The sequence below is a fragment of the Dama dama genome, chromosome 27 (genome assembly GCF_033118175.1).
Source record: "Dama dama isolate Ldn47 chromosome 27, ASM3311817v1, whole genome shotgun sequence".
Taxonomy (NCBI): Eukaryota; Metazoa; Chordata; class Mammalia; order Artiodactyla; family Cervidae; genus Dama; species Dama dama.
In genome coordinates, this window is record NC_083707.1 from 46,930,146 (window position 1) to 46,951,307 (window position 21,162).

Genomic DNA, 21,162 nt, shown 5'->3' on the forward strand with positions numbered 1-21,162 from the left:
AACTAGAAAATACACTCTTTTCAAATACAAAAAAATTCTCCAAATACAAAAAGTCTCAACAGATTTCCAAGGACTGTATCCACATAGATCAAGTTGCCCAGCCACAATTACAAATCAATAACCAAATTAACTAAGAGAATGCCAGCTGTTTAGAAATAAAACTTTTAAAATATTTTTATTTATTTATTTGCACCAAGTCTTAGCTGCAGGACCTGGGATCTTTACTTGTGGCACGCAGGATCTAGTGACCTGACCAGGGGGAGACCCAGGGCCCTCCGCATTGGGAGCTTGGAGTCTTAGCCACAGGACCACCAGGGAAGTCCTCCGGAAGTAAAACTTTTAAAGAGCTCATAAATTAAGAATTCATCCCGTGTGTGATTCAGGGAAAGCAAATACATAGACATTCATGACCTTAAATGTCTTAAAATGCTGAAAATGAATAAGCAAGCCATCCAACTAAAGAAATTAGAAAAATAGAAATAAACCCAAAGGAAGTATAAAGAAAAGAAACAGAAAAAAGAACAGAAATTAAGTAGGGAAAGGATACGTTAAAGAGCATATAAAAGACTCAAACTTGATTATTTGAAAAGGTTTTAAAAAAAAAAAAAATTGGCATTTTTAGCTTTTAAAACTAAGAAAAAGGCAGCACTAAAAAAAAGATTAAAAGGACATTAACTACAAAATAAGAAACTAACAATTTATTGCCATAAACTCAAGAATGTGGATGAAATGGACAACTTCCTATTAAAGTATAATCTACCAAAATCAGTTTGAAAATTGAAAATATGAGTAATCCTATAACCAAAGCAATTGAATCAGTGATTAAGATGTGTCCCAATTCTACAAGGAAGTTCTACCAACCACTCAAGAAACAAATCTTTCTAATCTCACATAAACTCCTCCAAATTATAAGGAAATATTACTCATTATTAAAGACAAAACTGTACATTAACTATATTCAAACTGAGTCCAATAATGGAAAAAAGGGACAGACAGGGTTGACTCAATATTCGAAATACAAGGTTGGTTTAAACATTAGAAAACAAATCAGTGTATTTCATCACGTTAAGTTAACAGAAGAAAAACATACGACCCTCTCAAAAGATGCAGAAAAAGTTTTTGATAAAATTCAACATCCATTCATTTTTCTTTTCAATTAGCAAACTAGCAATAGAAAGGAACATCCTTAACCTGAAAAGATTATCTACAATAAACCTACAGCAAGCATCATACTTAACTGTGAAACTCTGAAAGCATTCCCTTTAAAATCAGGAACAAGATCAGGATGCCCCCATCACCGCTTCTATTCAACATTGTACTGGAGATCCTAGCCAGCACATTAAGACAAGAAAAAGAAAGGAAAAAAAAAGCATAAGAATTGGAAAGGAGGAAACAAAGAGGTCATTATTCACAGATCTGTCTACGCAGAAAATCCAAAAGAATTCTACATATAATTTATCACAATTAGAATAATACCAAGGCCATTATACAAGGTCAAATTGTACTTCTTTACACCAGCAATGTGGAAAATATAATTTTTAAAGATACCATTACTGATTTGACACAAAAATAAGGTACCTAGAAATAAATCTAACAAAATACTTGCAACAGTTTTTTGAAACTATTAGAAGAAAATTATAAAAACTTTATTTGAAAGAGATTGTAAAAGACCTAAGTGAATGAATGCTGTCATGTTCATGCTTAAGAAACAATAACAAAATGTCAGTTCCCTTCAAATTGGTTTACAAATTCAATGCATTTCCCATCAAAATCTCAACAGCTGGGCATGTATCTACAGAACTTTAAAAACTGACTCTAAAATTATATGGAGGAGAAAACCACCAAGAAGTTCCTTGAGGAGCTACAAGGCAGGAGGACTTGGCCTATTTCTGTGTCCCTCAATGACTGACTAGACGGTTTCACACCAACTCTATGAAAACTTTAAAACTGAACATAATTTAAGAAAAAAAAATTGTTGAAAGGCAAGAAGCACAACAAAGGCAGTAAGAACCTGGAAGGCCAAGACTGTGGAAAGAAGGTAAGCCTAGAATATGGTATCTAATATTTGATGCCTTTCCCCTGGAGATATCTGCTAATGGAAAGGGGGCAACGGAGAAGTTAAGAAATCAAACAGAACTTTGCATATACTTACAGGGCTGGGAAAACTGAAAAGATATTTGCAAAATACAACATACAAGCCCTGGTATCTGGGATACGTTAATAAACTCCTACAAATCAGTATGAAAAAGACAGATGGCCCAATACAAAATCGGAAAAAGACTTAGCAAGCCACCTCACAAAAGACCAGTAAGTATACTAAAAAGGGCTTAACATCATTAATCATTACAGAATTCAAATGAAAACCACTTAACATCCACCAAAATGTCTAAAATTAAAAGGATGGATGAGAAAGGAGAAGAAGCAACTAGAACTCTACTACTTTGCTAGCGGAAGGGAATTAACAAAAAACCACAACTACATACAACAACATGGATGAATCTCGCAAACAAATCAGATAAAAAAAATCAGACACAAAAAATATACACTATATTATATAGGTCCATTTAAATAAGATTCAAAAAGCAGGCAAAACTAATGTAAGATGTTAAAGTCTGGCCAGTAGGTATCTTCTAAGGAGGAGGAGGTTAGTCACTGGGAAAGGACTCACGGGAATGGATGCCAGTCATGTTCTATTTCTTGCTGTACTCTCATGGTCTGCTTACTTACATATGCCCTATAGCAGCAGAAGTTTGTTTTTATGGAAGCTGTTAAAAAGTTACAGTAATTAAAACTATGTGATGGTGCTATCAGACTTAGAAACTAGTCTAGGAAATATAAATAGATTCAATCAGGGAACCACTACAAATCAGGAGGAAATCTTTTTAAAAAACTGAGCCATAAAAGCGAACGAATTTGAGTCAGCTGAACTGATGTGGATGAACCTTGAGCCTATTATACAGAATGAAGAAAGTCAGAAGGAGAAAAACAAACACTGTATATCAATGGATATATATGGGACCTAGAAAAAGACGGTATGGATGAACCTATTTCCAGGGCAGAAAGAGAGACACAGACGTATAGAAAAGACTTGTGGACACAGTCTGGAAAGGAGAGGGTCTGATGAACTGAGAGCGTAGCATTGAAAAATACACACTACCAATGTAGAGAACGGACTTGTGGTCACAACAGAGGAAGGAGAGGGTAGGACAAATTGAGAGAGTGGCATTGAAAAATACACATTACCATGTGTAAAACAGGCAACTTGTAGGAAGTTGTATAACACAAGGAACTCAGTCCTGTGTCTGTGACAACTTAGAGGGGTGGGATGGGGGACTGGGAGGGAGGCTGAAGAGGGAGTGTACCCACAGCCAATTCATATCGCTATACAGCAGAAGCCAACACAACACTGTAAAGCAACTATACCCCAATAAAAAAATATATATTAAAAAAAAAACCTAGTACAAACATGGGCAAAAGACATGAAGAGAATCTCAGATGAGGGAAGAACATGTTAATCAGCACAGTAAAAGATGCTCAAACTCATTAGCAAAAATCAAAAAATTGAAAATTAAAAGGGGATATTTTATACTCCCTAGCAAAAACTTCTGAAGTCTGATAAAAGTGCTAAGTAAAAAAAAAAAAAAAAAAGTGCTAAGTAATGAAAACCTCTGCATTACCAGAGGGAGCAAATACTGATACAATCCTCTTTGGAAAATAATCTACCATTATCCAGTATTGTTGAAGATGCATCTTTAATTCCCAGCAATGCTACTGTTAGAATTTCTACAGTAAAACATATTGTATTAAATATTCACATTAAATGAGATCAATAAAGATTACAAACAGCACTGTATCAATGCAAGTTAACTTTGTTAACAAAGTAAGTTACTTGTGTTTGTGTGTGCATGCCTGCGCACACACATTTTCAGAGCTTTTTGGATTTCAGACATATAGAAGAGACCTGTTGTAGGAGGGGAAAAAAGGAAATTCTTCCAACAAGAATCAATAAACTAGTATTTACATTTACACAATGAAAACTCAAAGACAATGATAAACCGAAACATCCCAAATACATACAGCATTATTCAATTTGTATAAAATTTTTAAACACACACACAATTACAAAAATATTTGCATATATAAAATTTGATTTATATATATATATAATTTTATATCTATATAATGTGAATGTAATCAGAGAAGGGCACTCTGCTGATCTAATGAACAATTTCTTAACTAGGAGGGTGGGCACACGAATGTTTATTTACCTATATCTTACAATGCGGGAGACCTGGGTTCAAACCCTGGGTCAGGAAGATCCCCTGGAGAAGGAAATGGCAACCCACTCCAGTTTTCTTGCCTGGAGAATCCCATGGACAGAGGAGCCTGGTGGGCTACAGTCCATGGGGTCGCAAAGAGTCAGGACTGAGCGACTTCACTTTACCTGGTATAAACAATTTTTTGTATCTATTAAATAACTTAAATATTTAAGTTTATTAATTAGCATGACATACACCAATACATACATCACTAATAACTATTATCAATTCAGGAAACAATCAAGAGGACTTTTTTAAAGGAATTAGTATCCTAAGAGAGTTCAAGATATTTTCCCCCCATAAATCAAGGACAGGTTGCTATTTAAAAAAAAAGGGGGGGGGGGGACAGGATAAAGCTCTTCTAAATCAAAAATATAATCACTAAAATAAACTTTATGGATGAGTTAGTTCTCAAGACAAGTCAAGGAAATCTTCCAGAATGTAAACAAACAAAACGTCAATTTAGGAAATCTAGCATTCACCTGTCAAGAGTCTCAGAGAAAATAGGAAAGAAATTATCAAAAAAACAAAAAATAATTCCCCAGACCTGAAGAGCCTTACCATTGAAAAGGTTCCACCAGAAGGAATGAAAAAGGCCCACAACTAGACACAGTTCACAATCCAAAGATAAGGAGATAACCGTAAAGACTGTAAACTAGGCTTCCACAAAAGGATAACCATCAGATTTGCAACAGATCTCTATCAGCAACACTGGGTGTTTTAAATTCCAAAAACAAAGCTTTCAAAATTCAGAAGGAAAAACTGTATTACCAACTTATAATTCTGTATCTAAATTTCAACTAGGAACAAAAGCAAGTCATTCTTTAAATGTTCAAGAAATCAGAAAGTTTATCACCAGCATATCATTTCTAAAACAAATACTTGGGTCAGGGGTAGGGATTGGGATCGTGGGATTAGCAGTATATACAGCATGGACAATTAGGTCCTACTGTATAGCCCAGGGAACTATATTCAATATCCTATGATAAACCCAAATGGAAAAGAACATGAAAATATAACCAGGTGTAACTGAGTCACTTGCTGTAGAGCAGAAGCTAACACATTATAAACCAACTATACGTCAATAAAATTAAAAAAATAAAACTATTCAAGATTATACTCCAGTAAAATCAAAAAGGAGTTTAAAAAAGAGAAAGACATTAGATCCAAACAACAAACCGAACCCAGGAGTGCAATATAATCTCAGGATAACAGATGTATAGCAGATCTAGAAAGCAAGCTGCCCAAATTATAAAAGGCTGAGAGCTCCAGAAAACCCATCTTCAAGAAAAGTTGAATGGTTACAGGATGAAAACACATTGCAATATTAAAGTTTTAACAACGATTTCCAGGAGCTATCCACAATAAAGCAGGGCTTTGTAATATTGCTAATTTAAGGAGCCAGGGTTTAACAACAGAGAAGCTCCTCTACAGCTCCACACTACTTGGTTCTACAGTAACTTCTTACTTATATCCGCACACATATCACAACGGCTGGTTATTAGCATTCAATTTGTAGAGTCTTTCTGTAGAAGCACAGAGAAGTTTAGAAAAGTTATAAGCCATAATATAAAAGTTACAAATCTTGACAACGTATTAGAAAATGAAGGCTAGAATGGGAAAGGATAGTTGTTGTAGAGTTACACAGTCGTATCCAACTCTATGTGACCCCATAGACTGCAACACGCCAGGCTTCCCTGTCCTTCACCATCTCCCGTAACTGGCTCAAACTCATGTCTATTGAGTCAGTGATGCCATGCCGTCTTATCCTCTATGGTCCCCTTCTCCTCCCGCCTTCAGTATTTCCCAGCATCAGGGTCTTTTCTAATAAGTCGGTTCTTTGCATCAGGTGGCCAAAGTATTGGAGTTTCAGCTTCAACATCAGTCCTTCCAACAAACACTCAGGACTGATCTCCCCTAGGATGGACTGGGTGGATCTCTTTGCTGTCCAAGGGACTCTCAAGAGTCTTCTCCAACATCACAGTTCGAAAGCATCAATTGTTCTACACTCAGCCTTCTTTATGGTCCAACTCTCACATCCATACATGACAAGGGTGGAAGCAAGGAGAACAAAAGGAAAATGGTGGGTGCTAAATCCTGTCTAAGACTGGAAATGAAAGTGGTGTCTAAAACTGATTGGTCATAAAACAGAAATCTGGGACTTCCCTGGTGGTCTAGTTGCTCATAACCCTCCATCGAATGCAGGGGACACCAGTTCAATCCCTGGTCCAGGAAGATCCCACACAACTAAGCCCAAATGCCACAACTCCTGAGCCCACAGGTTGTTACTACTGAAGCTCATGCTCTAGAGCCTGTGATCCACAAGAAGCCACTGCAATGAGAAGAGCAGGCACGGCAACAAGAGTGCCCCCACTCCCTGCAACAAGGGAAAGCTCATGCACAGCAACTAGGACCCAGCTTAGCCAAAAACAATAACAAAACAAATGCAACTAAAGAAATGCAAACTTCATTCGCATGATTAAAATTAGTTTTAAAAAAAGCAAAGAACAAAATAAACAGTAATTTATTATGGAAAGTTTGAAATAATAATAATAAAATAATCAACAGTATATTTTAGGAACAAAAATGTACCTCATTTCTAATCAAAGTGCTGGGGCAGGTAGAAAATACAATGACCTGAATCTCTTATCTACTGAGTCAAGCAACAGATACTGTTTAGAGTTGAAAGAAAAGTCAAAACATAGATATGCTTTATTTTTGACTTTTGGAATTAACCTAAAAAAATAAACTAAAGAGAACTACCTTCATTAAAGGCAGTAATATCAGGATTTATGAAAGAAATTTAACAAAAAAAAAAAATATTCTGCCCTTTCACTTAAAAAAAGAATGAAATAAAAAGATGAAGAAATAAGAAATTTTAAAATATTAAAACCATTTCCAATTGGGGGGAGAAAGTCAAACAATGTCTAAGGTCATACAGTTGAAATTCATGATCCCCAATCAAAAAAAAAAAGTGCTCTTAATTTAGATCTGCTTTTTACCAACTTGTATGAATAATCATATGGAGAGCTCTGAATGTCTATGTTAAGTTTATATTGTTCTCTGAAAAGTCACACACACAAAAAACCTCTGTTTCAAAGGGAAATTGGCATGCCACTAGTGGATTTAAAATGAACATTCATATACAATAGTTTAGACTATGACACCAATTGATTTCATATCACTTTTACTTCAACTGTGAATTTCTTAAATTCAGATTCCTGAATAAAAAGTCTAGCTGTCAAGATAACTCAATAGGGAAAGAATCTTTAACAAATCGTCCTGGGAAAACTGGATATCCACATGCAAAGGAAATTTTATCTCCACTTCACACCATAAACAAAAATTACCTAAAAACAGATAAACAATCTAAATGTAAAAATTTAAAGTATAAACTCTAGATGAAAACAGGACTAAATCTTTGACACTCCGTATGGCAATGGTTTCTTAGATTTGACATCAAAAGCACAAGCCACAAAGAAAACACAGATAAAATTCAAAACATTTGTGCGTCAAAGTACATAGCAAAGAAAATGAAGTACAGTCCACAAAAAGGAAAAAGATACTTGAAAACCATGTATCTGACAAAGAATTTATGTCTCAAATATATAAAGAATATAAACAATAATAATAAAAAAAAAAACAATTTAAAAAATGGGCAAAAGGTTTGGATAGACATTTTTCCAAAGAAGATATACAAACAGCCAATAAGCACATGAAAACACGCTCAACATCAAGTCACCAGGAAAATGCTAACCAAAGCCACAAGAAGATACCACTTCACATCCACGAGGTCAAGTATGTGGAGAAGTCATAACACATACATTTCTGGGAAGAATGAAAACTGGTGTAGCAGTTGGAAAAAGAGTTGGGCAGTTTCTTAAGAACTTAAGAGTTACCACATGACCCGGAAATTATGTTCCTAGGTGTCTATCCAAGAAAATCAAAAACATATGTCCACACAAGATTTATACACTTAGAGATGAATGCTCACCCTAATCAAAATGTGGAAATCACCCAAATGTACATAAACTCATGAAAGGATAAACAAAATGTGGTGTATTTTATACAATGGAATATTATTCGACCATAAAAAAGAAAGAAGTACTGATACATGCTACAATAACAAACCTGGAAAGATTATATGTTAAATCAAAGAAATCACATAATTCTTTCCAAGAAAGGCCACATGTGACATTGTGTTAGTATGAAATGTCCAGAATAGGCCAATCCATAGAGCCAAAGCAGACCAGTAGATGCTGAGGGCTGGGAGAAAGAGAACATAGGAAGGGACTGACAATGACATGGGTTTCTTTGGGGGTGATGAAAATGTCCTGAAATTCAAAAGCGGTGATGGCTGCACAACTTTGTAAATTGACCACAACCATTAAAAGGCTGAATTTTATGGTATGAGATTATATTGCAAGAAAAAAAATTTTAAATAGCTAAGATCCAATTCAGAAAAACAAAGGCACAAATGTTGACAAAAGACAAACATCTGGAGGATCTAATGGTTAGAAAAATGTCACCTTTATCAGAATAAATATTCATGTAAACCAGAGGGATGGTGCAGACCTAAGGAGCAAACACACACAAAAAGGTCTACTACAGCTAAGAATACCTTGGTTTACTATGAAAAATTATCTATTTCACTTTAAATTAAATACCGGGTTTTGAATCTGCTTTCATAGACATGATCTCAAACGGAAACCCTCCTGGAAATTGAGCTGTGTCCACTAATAACAGCTTTGAGTTACACGGTGGATTCTGTTACATCTATCATATGTATTAGTCTACTTCTTGGCCCAATAGATGGGAACTTGGAGGGATAAGGACCTCTAAGCTCAACACCCTCCCTCCCCACTAACTTCCCATTTTCCCTCTGTATCCCAACAACACCCAAAGGTACCAGGATGGCCAAGTAAGAAACCAAATACTCAAAGTCTTTTAGGTAGAAAATCTTCTGTTACAGAATTACTTAAGCCTCTGAGTAGATCTTCTGTGTCTGGTGTACTAGAATCTATTAGGTTATAATCACTGGCTCTTTCACTAGATTCTTGCAAACACATTCACTCTCATTCTCTGACACACAAAAGATAACTCTCAGTGCATAAAAGGAAGGGGGTGAGGAATACACAAGACAACCTTAAAAAAAAAAAAAGTTACAATAGATCCCCCTCCACCCGCACCCTTGGGAGAAGTAGTAAGAGTGGGTTAACCAGGTTAAATTGTAGCAGGGACCTTTTTAAGGAACGCACCAGTAGCGTATTGAAATTACACAACTGGAGAAGATAAGGGTAGAAAAGGTGCTCTGGCTGAAGAAGAGGAGGGACTTCAGATGACAACTACTCTGCCTCTCCTCCACCGCTGTGCTTGCCCTGCCAGAGGCTATTCTGGAGGAAGAAAGCAGGGCAGCAGCAGTGACGAAAGTCCAGGCCACCAGACTGTATAAGCTTGTTCCAGATTAATTCACAACTAGTTAGTTAATTCACAAACTATTAGGCTGGCACAAAAGTAGCTCTGGTTTTGGACCGTGAATTTTAAATCATTTTAACTAGGCTCAAACACATCTTTATTATTCACCAGAGGAATCGTCACAACAACACATTTTTGCCAATGAGAAATAAGTCTGTTTATTCCTGCAGCATAAATATCCATGCTCCAGGATTTGATGAGCTCTTGGAAAGCATTTTCTGCCTCCTGCTGGTTGTGGAACCAGTCTCCCTGCAAAAAGTTGTCAAGATGCTTGAAGAAGTGGTAGTCGGTTGGCAAGAGGTGGTCAGGTGAATACGGCAGATAAGGCAAAACTTTGTAGCCCAATCCGCTCAACTTTTGAAACGTTGGTTGTATGACACGCAGTTGGGCGTTGTCGTGGAGAACTGGGCCCGTTCTGTTGACCAATGCCGGCTGCAGACGCTGCAGTTTTCAGTGCATCTCATCGATCTGCTGAGCATACTTCTCAGATGTAATGGTTTCGCTGGGACCGAGAAAGCTGCAGTCGATCAGACAGGCAGCAGACCTCCAGACACAGACCCTGACCTTTTTTTGGTGCAAGTTGGACTTTAGCAAGTGCTGTGGAGCTTCTTTTCGGTCCAACCACTGCGTTGGTTGCCAAGTGTTGTATAAAATCCACTTGTCATTGCACATCACAATCCAATCGAGAAATGGTTTGTTGCTCTTGAGTAGAATAACAGATGACAACATTTTTCAAAACAATGATTTTTTTTTTATTTGTGGTCAGCTCATGTGGCACCCGCTAATGGAGCTTTATCACCTCTCCAATTTGCCTCAAATGCTGAACGACCATAGAGTGGTCGATGCTGAGTTCTTCAGCAACTTCTTGCATACTTGTAGGAGGATCAGCTTAGAGGATTGCTCTCAGTTGGTCGGCGTCAACTTCTGGCAGCTGACCATCGCCCTCCTCATTTTGAAGGCTCTCCTTTGCAAAACTTCTTGAAACCAGCACTGCACTGTACGCTCACTGAGCATTGCTAGACCCAATGTGCTGCTGATGCTGCAAGTGGCCTCTGATGCTTTATGACGGATTTTGAACTCAAATAACAAAAACTGCTCGAATTTGCTTTTTGTCTAACATCATTTGTATAGTCAAAATAAACAGCAAGTAATAAGTCATTAGCAAAAAAAATACAGCAAGAAATACATATTTAAATGATGTATAACACAACCACATTCAAGAACGTATTCCAGTATCAAACGTCAAAGTTCAACAAAGAAAAACCACAATTACTTTTGCACCAACCTAATAAATCACAACCTAACAACATAAATGCTTTAAACAAGCAACTGGAACAAGTTGAACTGAATACATTCTTCTCTGACACATTTAAAATAAAATCTCAGACCCACCAGAGATGCTGGCAGGGTGCAAACAAAACCCTGTGCACACGGGAACGGAGGGGAAGGGGCAGTGACCCCGACAGGAGACTGGGCCAGCCTGAGTGTGAGGGTCTCCCGTGGAGGCCCGGGCCCGCAGCGACCTGCCGCAGGGACAGGGGCTCTGACTGCAGGCCTGGGAAGCGCGGCAAGCGGCGTAAGTCCTCTTGGAGGAGGTCGCCAAGAGCCCGGCCGCAGACAACCCACAAACTGGAGAACCATGATAACAAGGAAGTCCTCGCACTGTTGCAAAAGTTCTAGGGCCCACAACAGATTTCCCAGCCTGGGGATCAGGCAAAAGGACTGAGAATCCCCAGGGAATTTGAATCTGAAAGCCAGTGGGATTTGATTACAGAATTTCCACAGGACTGGGGAAACAGATTCCTGGATGACACAATAAAACCTCATGCCCACCAGGACCCAGGAGAAAGGAGCAGTGACCCCACAAGAGACTGAGCCGGACTTCCCTATGAGTGTCGGGGAGTCTCCAGCGGAGTCGTGGGTCGACAGCGACCTGCCATAGGGTCAGGGGCACCGACTACAACAGTCCTGGGAGCCACAGCCTGTGCTGGCATAGGTTTTTTTGAAGGAGGTGGCCATTATCACCATTATCCCTACCATAGTTTGGCCTCAGGCCAAACTATAGGGAGGGAACACAGCCCCACCCATTAACAGAAAATTGGATTAAAGATATACTGAGCATGGCCTTGCCCACCAGAGCAAGACCCAATTTCCCCGACAGCCAGTCCTTTCCATCAGAAGCTTGCACAAGCCTTTTATTCTCATCCATCAGGGGGCAGAATGAAAACCACAAACACAGAAAACAACCAAACTGATCACATGAAACTATAAACCATGCCGTTAGGGCCACCCAAGACGGGCAGGTCACGATGGAGAGTTCTGACAAAACGTGCTCTGCTGGAGAAGGGAACAGTAAACTACTTCAGCATTCTTGCCTTGAGAACCCCATGAACAGTATAAAAAGGCAAAAAGATAGTAGGACACTGAAAGATGAACTCCCCAGGTCGGTAGGTGCCCAGTATACTACTGGAGAAGAGCAAAGAAACAGCTCCAGAAGGAATGAAGAGGCTGAGCCAAAGTGGAAACAACGCCCAGTTGTGGCTGTGTCTGGTGGTGAAAGGAAAGTCCAATGCTGTAAAGAACATCATTGCATAGGAACATGGAATGTTAGGTCGATGATCAAGGTAAACTCAGTTCAGTTCAGTTCAGTCGCTCAGTTGCATCCAACTCTTTGCAACACCATGGACTGCAGCAGGCCAGTCTTCCCTGTCCATCACCAACTCCCAGAGCTTACTCAAACTCATGTCCATCGAGTCAGTGATGCCATCCAACCATCTCATTCTTGGTAGTCCCCTTCTCCTCCCACCTTCAATCTTTCCCAGCATCAAGGTCTTTTCAAATGAGTCAGTTCTTTGCATCAGGTGGCCAAAGTATTGGGAGTTTCAGCTGCACCATCAGTCCTTCCAATGAATATTCAGGACTGATCTCCTTTAGGATGGACTGATTGGACCTCCCTGCTATCCAAGAGACTCTGAAGAGTCTTCTCCAACATCACAGTTCAAAAGCATTAATTCTTCAGTGCTCAGCTTTCTTTACAGTCCAACTCTCACATCTGTACATGACTACTGGAAAAACCATAGCTTTGACTAGATTGACCTTTGTTGGCAAGGCAAATTGTAAGTGGTCAAGCAGGAGATGGGAAGAGTGAACATAACATTATAGTAATCAGTGAACTAAAATGAACTGTAATTGGCGATTTTAATTCAGATGACCATCATACCTACTACTGTATTCAAGAATCTCTTAGAAGAAATGAAGTAGCCCTCATAGTCAACAAAAGAGTACGAAATGCAGTACTTGGGAGCAACCTCAAAAACGACAGAATGATCTGTTTGTTTCCAAGGCAAACCATTCAACATCACAGTAATCCAAGTCTATGCCCCAACCACTAATGCCGAAGAAGGTGAAGTTGAAAGGTTCTACGAAGACCTGCAAGACCTAGAACTAACACCCAAAAAAGATATCCTTTTCATCACAGGGGAATGGAATGCAAAAGTAGGAAGTCAGGAGATACCTGGTGTAACAGGCAAGTTTGGCCTTGGAGTACAAAATGAAGGGCAAGGGTTAACAGAGTTTTGCCAAGAGAAGACACTGGTCATAGCAAACACCCTCTTCCAACAACACAAGAGAAGACTCTACCATGGACATCACCAGATGCTCAACATCGAAATCAGACTGATTATATTCTTTGCAGCCCAAAATGGAGAAGCTCTATACAGTCAGCAAAAACAAGACCGGGAGCTGACTGTGGTTCAGATCATGAACTCCTTATTGCAAAATTCAGACTTAAATTGAAGAAAGTACAGAAAACCACTAGGCCATTCAGGTATGACCTAAATCAAATCCCTTACAATTATACAGTGGAAGTGACAAATAGATTCAAGGGATTAGATCTGATAGAGTGCCAGAAAAACTATGGACGGAAGTTCGTGATACTGTAGAGGAGGCGGTGATCAAAACCATCCCCAGGAAAAAAGAAATGCAAAAAGGCAAAATGTTTGTCTGAGGAAGCCTTACAAATAGCTGAGAAAAGAAGAAAAGTGAAAAGCAAAGGAAAAAAGGAAAAATGTACCCATCTAAATGCAGAGTTCCAAAGAATAACAAGGAGAGATAAGTAAGCCTTCCTCAGCAATCAATGCACAGAAATAGAGGGAAAAAATAAAATGGGAAAGACTAGAGCTCTCTTCAAGAAAATTAGAGATACCAAGGGAACATTTCATGCAAAGATGGGCACAATAAAGGACAGAAATGGTATGGACCTAACAGAAGCCGAAGAGATTAAGAAGAGGTGACAAGAATACACAGAACTGACCTTAATAACCCAGATAATCACAATGGTGTGATCACTCACCTACAGCCAGACACCCTGGAGTGTGAAGTCAAGTGGGCCTTAGGAAGCATCACTACAAACAAAGCTAGTGAAGGTGATGGAATTCTACTTGAGCTATTTCAAATCCTAAAAGATGATGCTGTGAAAGTGCTGCACTCATTATGCCAGCAAATTCAGAAAACTCAGCAGTGGCCACAGGACTGGAAAAGGTCAGTGTTCATTCCAATCCCAAAGAAGGGCAACACCAAAGAATGTTCAAACTACCACACAATTTCACACGCTAGCAAAGTAACACTCAAAATTCTCCAAGCTAGGCTTCAACAGTATGTGAACCGAGAACTTCCACATGTTCAAACTGGATTAAGAAAAACCAGTGGAACCAGAGAACAAATTGACAATGTCCATTGGATCATGGGAAATACAAGCGAATTCCAGAAGCACATCTATGTCTGCTTCATTGAGTATACTAAAGTCTTTGTGTGGATCACGGCAAATTGTGGAAAACTCTTAAAACACAGTATTACCAGACCACCTACTGCCTCCTGCCAAACCAGTATGCAGGTTGAGAAGCAACAGTGAGAACGAGACATGGAACAACAGACTGGTACAGTGAGAACGAGACATGGAACAACAGACTGGTTCCAAATTGGGAAAGGAGTACATCAAGGCTGTATACTGTCACCCTGCTTATTTAACTTACATACAGAGTATATCATGCGAAATGCCAGGCTGGATGAAGCACAAGCTGGAATTAAGAAATATCAAAAACCTCAGATGTGCAGATGACACCACCCTTATGGCAGAAAGCAAAGAGGAACTAAAGAGCCTCTTCATGAAGGTGAAAGAGGAGAGTGAAAAAGCTGGCTTAAAACTCAACATTCAAAAAATGAAGATCATGGCATCCGGTCCCATCACATCATGGCAAATAGATGGGAAAATAATGTAAAAAGTGACAGACTTTATTTTACTGGGCTCCAAAATCACTGCAGATGGTGACTGCAGCCATGAAATTAAAAAGACTCTTGCTCCTTGGAAGAAAAGCTATAACAAACCCAGACAGCATATTAAAAAGCCGAGGCATTACCTTGCCGACCAAGGCCCATATAGTCAAAGCTAGTTTTTCCAACAGTCACGTATGGATGTGAGAGTTGGACCAGAAAGAAGGCTGAGTGCCGAAGAATTGATGCTTTTGAACTGTGATGTTGAAAGACTCGAACGTCCCTTGGACTGCAAGGAGATCAAACCAGTCAATTCTAAAGAAAATCAATCCTAAATTTTCATTGGAAGGATTGATGCTGAAGCTGAAGCTCCAATACTCTGGCCACCTGATGCAAAGAGCCAACTCACTGGAAAAGATCTTGCTACTGGGAAAGACTGAAGGCAGGAGAAGGGGACAAGAGAGGAGTGGATGGTTGGATGGCATCACCGATTCATCACCAACATGAATCTGAGCAAACTCTGGGAGATGATGAAGGACAGGGAAGCCTGGCGTGCTGCAACCCATGGGGTTGAAAGAGTCGGACACCAGTGAGCGACTGAACAATCGCACCCTGAAAGCTTCTAACACACGATGCATTATTGTAATCATCTCTGACTATTTGTTATTGTTGTTTAGCTGCTCAGTCCTGTCTGACTCCTTGTGAACAGAGACCATAGCCCGCCAAGCACCTCTGTCCATGAGATTCGCCAGGCAAGAATACTGGAATGGGGAGCCATTTCCTGCTCCAGGGGAATCTTCCCAACCCAGGGACTGACCTGGCATCTCATGCATTGGCAGGCTTCTTTACCACTGAGTCACCTGGAAAGCCCAATGTGACCCTCATCTCCTGGCTTAAATGCTCGGCCAATCAGATCCTGTCTCCCCTAAGAAGTGAACGGAGTGTGCTGGTATTCTGCTGGTCACCTGAACTGCAAGTGGCAAAATGTAGGGATGTCGCACTCTGCTATGACTGGACCAGAGTCCTAGTACTGGCCCCCAAGGCAGTCTCAGAAACAGAAATGGTCAGGCAGCCTCTTCAGGGTCTACGGGAGGGGCCTCATCAAATAAGGTCCCGCCCCCAGGAGAAGCATAGGCACAGGAGTCACTGAGGCAGTGAGGTCTACATTCCCAAATTCCGGACCTTCTGCACAGGGGACACCAGCATTAGTCAGCAGTGATCTGCTCTGGTGACATGGGCTCCTAGGAAGTGGTCCTGAGTCATAATGGACAAAGATAAAGGAAATCCTCGGAGCGGCATTATGAGCCAAACATGTAACATTCAGACCTGCTGGCCATTTCCTCTACAGCCAAGAATTTAGGCAACAAACCAATGCCCGTGATTTTTCCCAGTCCTTTAACTTACTTCACTCTCCCTCTGACCATCAGAATATACTCTGAATCGGAAACCATTTAGAAAACACTTAATGTGTCCTCCTCTTTGCCTCCTTTCTAATTAGATGTTTAGCCAGTTGTCTGGTTTTCCCCTCAATATCATGTCATATAAGCAGGGTATTGTTTATCATTCAATTTAGTTCACGGAGTGCAGGACAGGCAGGGGACACCTCACGGACCTGAAGGAAACCGGGCAGAACAGTATAGCTTAGGCTCTGAGGAGCGCTGACTCTGAAGTTAGACCTCTGAGTTAAAAATCCCAGGTCTTCCAGTATCAAGCTGTGTGACTTCCGTCTGGTCATTCAACCACTCTGGGCCTCACTTTTTGTGAGAACTATTTAAATAAGTATGTATGTAAAGTTCTGAACCCAGAGCCAGGCACATAATAAGCACTTTATTATAATGGATATCTGCCACCATTATCATCAAGGTTTGCAATGAGGAGTGGGGAGAGCTACAGCACATCTTTAAGTGCAAACGATGCTATTAAGCAGTACGGCAAAATCTGGGGTGATAACTCAGCATTTGCATAGCTCATACCCTCCTCACTTCTGAAAATTCTTCTGTTTCCTAAGGCAACCTGTGGGGGAGGGGCCATCTTCTAGCAAGTGCAGGGAGAAGCAAACACAGCTAATTTACAAAAAAATATGATGAAGCTGACCCACAAAATAAAATGGGAGAGAAGAGAGGGCTGAGGGCCAGAGACGAGAGTGGAAGGAGGGAGAGGGAGACAAAGACAGAAAGAGAGAAAAATCTTGGTTTTCAACCACTTTCCAGTTCCTGGTTCCACTCCAACCTATAAGCACTGACTGCCTTTTCTGCCCTCCGTGGTTGTTCAGTCGATAAGTCATGTCCTACTCTTTTGCAATTCCATGGACTGGAGTCTGCCAGGCTCCTGTGTTCATGGGATTTCCCAGGCAAGAATACTGGAGTGGGTTGCCATTTCCATCTCCAAGGGATCTTCCTGACCCAGGGATCGAACCTGCATCTCCTGCATTGAAGATGGGTTCTTTACCACTGAGCCAACAGGGAAGCCCTTTTTTACCTTTCACCAATAAATTCTCCACTTTTTATTAAGCTGTGACCAACATTTGTAAAAAGTCTAACACAAGTCTTGGGAAAGTTTTCATCAACAACAAAAAAAGCTTAGAAGAGGTCAAGTTACATATACCTATTAGTACACAAAAACTAAGACAATATTGCAGATACAAATAACCACAAACTTCAGTATCCTCAATCCACCCTACATCTGATGCATTAATTTACACAGGTAAGGCTCAGGCCTTGTTGTTTCAAAAGCTCTACAGGTGTTATTAGCTCTACAGCTGAGACTCACCCTTACACTTAACCATATGAACATCATTTACCTATTAGCAGGTTCTCTGTATAAACTAGCATAGTGCATAAAACGTATTAATATAGTTTTCACTGGGAATTAAGTAATTTTTGAAACAGCTGGAGAGAAAATGGCAGGCAGTACTCAAAACAATTTACCTTTCTTTTGCCGATGTTCACCAAAGCAGCCAGGTAGCCAGCCAACATCCCTCCCCCCAATACACCCCACTCCAAAAATCCGTAATAAACATACACACTGAATCTTTTACCAGATTCCACTTTCTTCTTATTCTGAAAAACTAACGCTAACAACACACGTCTATGTTGTGCAAACTGACTGCAGTTAAAAGTTTCTATTCATCTGTTCTTCGAAGACTATTTACTTTTTAATCAGGATTTCCCTCTTTAAGTATCTTATTTATGCCGTCAGTAACTCAGCGGTCCATTAAAAAAAAAAAAAAAAAATCTGGCTCGTTTATCACAATTCTGTCTCAGTTAGGGCTTTGAAGGTTACCAGCTCCGGGGGAAAAATATATATATATCTTTTCCGTTCTAACCTCAACACAGCCCATTTCAAACCTCTACTCTACAATACAAGCGTATCAACAATAAAGTTATGACCTTGTTCTCATGACAACACGGACTTTGCGGAGTTCTTACCCACAGTACTAAGAAAAACACCAAGGTTTAAGGCCGATGATGAAAAGCAGGATTCCCAAAAGACTACGCTCCTCTCCAAGACGTGCAAGGAGCACCGGTGGGAGGAAGGGGCCTTCCTCGTGACAGATCGTCCTGAACAGCAGTAGCATCACCCCAAGGAGAGAGAATTCTAAAAGCAACTTCACGTTTCCGAAAACAGCCTCCCACTCAAGTCAGTGGCCCGGAGACTGAGGAATCGCCAGACACGTACACCCCTCGCGAACGTGGAAAAGCAAACCCTACTCCCGACTTCATCCCTTAAAATAAATGGAGGAAGTTGGGTCCCCAGGAGCCCCTGGCGAGAGCGGCCGCGGCCCCTCGCGCCAGGTGTGCGTGCCCCCGACGGACCCCACGGGTCGGCTCACCCTGGGCCCCAGGGCCCGCCACCCCTGCGTGGCCCGGGCGTCCTCCGCCGCCGAGCGCTCCCCCCGCGGCCGCGCGGACGCCTGCTCGGACGCCGGCCAGGCTCGGAGCTCGGGGCTCCGCCAACCGCTCCCCGCGAAACAAGAAGGTGGCGGCCGGCGACGCTGCGGTTTCCCCGCCTCCCCTCCCCTCCCCTCCCCCGCGGCCTCCGCTCTCCACTCCCGCGCCCCCGCTCACCCTCAACTCCTCGAAATCCGCCATTTTATACCACCCGCGGGCGCCGCCGCCGCTGCCGCCACAGCACCCCCGCCCGCTGCCGCCAACAACGCCGCCGCCACCACGGCCGCCGCCGCCGCCTCCAGCACCATCCTGCACTGGGGGCCGCTAAAGACGCCGCGGCCGCCGCCGCCGCTGCCGCCGCCGCCGGGCCTGTCACGTGACAGGCGCTGGAGCCCCGCCCCCCGGCGAGCACGGCCCCGCCCACCCAGCCCACAGCCTTCCGCCCGCGTCTTCCGCCCGCGAGCCGGCCCTCCCCGCGCGCGCTGGCCTCGCCCGCGGGTCCCCGCCCTCTCCCGCGGCCTGCCCGCCTTCTCGCACGCCTTGGGGCCAACCCGGGGCGGTAGCCGTGCAGCCCTCTGCCTCCGGTCCCCGGCCTGGATGCCAGGCCTCAGTGCCTGAAGCGCCGGGGCGACTGCAGCGTTACCGGAGGGCCTGGGCGGAGGGAGTGACGGAGAAGAGGTGGCCTGGGACTCGTGACTGGAACATTTAGGGAAAATTCTTACGGGGCCCATCCCCACGGTGGCTGTGGACAGAGGGGTCCACCCAAAATAAAGGCATCCCCTGGGTTAGTTGCGGCGGAGCAACCTAAACGTGGATGTTGGATAAGCTATTGTTCCCATCTCGTGATGCAGGGTTAGTAAGACCTCTTTGGGTTGCCAACAGCCTCAAAGTGCTAACCTGGCTAGTTCTTTCTGACTTTGAAGGGCGACTGAATGTCAAGGATTGCAGAGTTGAGCGGGTTGGGGGAGGGAAGTTGGAGAAGTGAAATAGGAGCGCGCCCAGAAGGGCCCTGATAGAGGGGTCAGGGAAATCAGATAGGTGGGAAAGATGAAATGCCAGAGGCAGAGACGATGGAAGTTTCACCTCACCCCTGAAGTGCTGACCAAGGATGAGACAAGGTGCTGAGTCAAGCTGGTCAGAAATTAGCTGGACCAAGTCTCGGATTCAGGTTTCCTTGAAGAAGTGGATGGAGCCCATTTCAGACACCTAATGTTGACCCCTGGACCAAAAATAGTTTTCCAGTCTGACTTTTCACCTAATTCCTGTTCATCCTTCAGATCTCAGTTTAAGTATCAGTCTTTCAGAAAGACTTCTTAAACCCACATGGCGCCTGTGCTGTGTTTAGTCGTTCCATCGTGCCCGACTCTGTGACCCCCATGGACGGTAGCCCGCCAGGCTCCTCTATCCATAGGGATTCTCCAGGCCGAAATACTAGAGTGGTTTGCCATGGGCTCCTCCAAGAGATCTTCCCAACCCAGGGATTGAACCCTGGTCTCGCGCATTGCAGGCGGGTTCTTTATCATCTGAGCCGCCGGCGCCATTTTCTTTTAGATCCGTCTCTGACCGCTCACAGAACCGGAAGCTTTCCTTCCTGGTGTTTTTACAGGGTAATTATGTAGGTCTTTGTGTAATTATTATATAAATAATTCATGTTTACCTTTTTTCCTTAAAAATGTTTTTAAACCCACTAGACTGTAATGACTGACAGATGCCTGAAAAATTGTTGGCCTCCTATTTGTTTAGTGAGTAAAAGAATGAATAGTATCAGGCTAGAGTACCTTCTTATTCTGGCTTTCCACCATTGATTTCGTGGTCTCAGGTTGACTTAGTTTTGACATTGGCTTATTAGTCTTAGGCCTTGACTCCCACCTCAGAGTTTAACATTGTTCAACAGACATTTAAGTGCAGGCCCATGTGGGCTAGGAGCTTTAGGGGAATATATGAGTAGAATATAATACAGCCCTTCCTCCAAGGCACTTACAACCCACAAGAGGCACTGACACGCAAAACCAAGAAAAGCCATGCTACAATTACTGAAGTGTTCATTGTAGGGTTGGGTAGCTTTGCCTGCAAAGTCTAGATGCTGTCGTAGACTGGCCTAAACCACTACTTGGTCTTAGCAGGCCAAATTACTAATTGGGCATCTTTCCTAAACTATACTCCCTAATATTAATTCAATATTTGTTTAAAGGAAAGGCTGAATGGTAAGG

The 21,162-nt window shown here is 41.9% G+C and overlaps 1 protein-coding gene across 8 annotated transcripts in view; it reads right to left on the reverse strand.

The window, feature by feature from the left end:
- The window catches only part of PIAS2 (protein inhibitor of activated STAT 2), a 99,701-nt gene extending 80,452 nt beyond the window's left edge, over positions 1-19,249 (reverse strand). For all 8 annotated transcript variants that reach the window (XR_009690780.1, XM_061130862.1, XM_061130856.1 and 5 more), the window contains exon 1: positions 19,130-19,249. Coding sequence is in view for 7 of the 8 variants with exons in the window: in XM_061130862.1 (XP_060986845.1) it covers positions 19,130-19,153 (24 nt within the window). In the remaining variant the exon portion in view is untranslated. The remainder of the gene's footprint in view (positions 1-19,129) is intronic.
- Between the last annotated feature and the right edge of the window lie 1,913 nt (positions 19,250-21,162).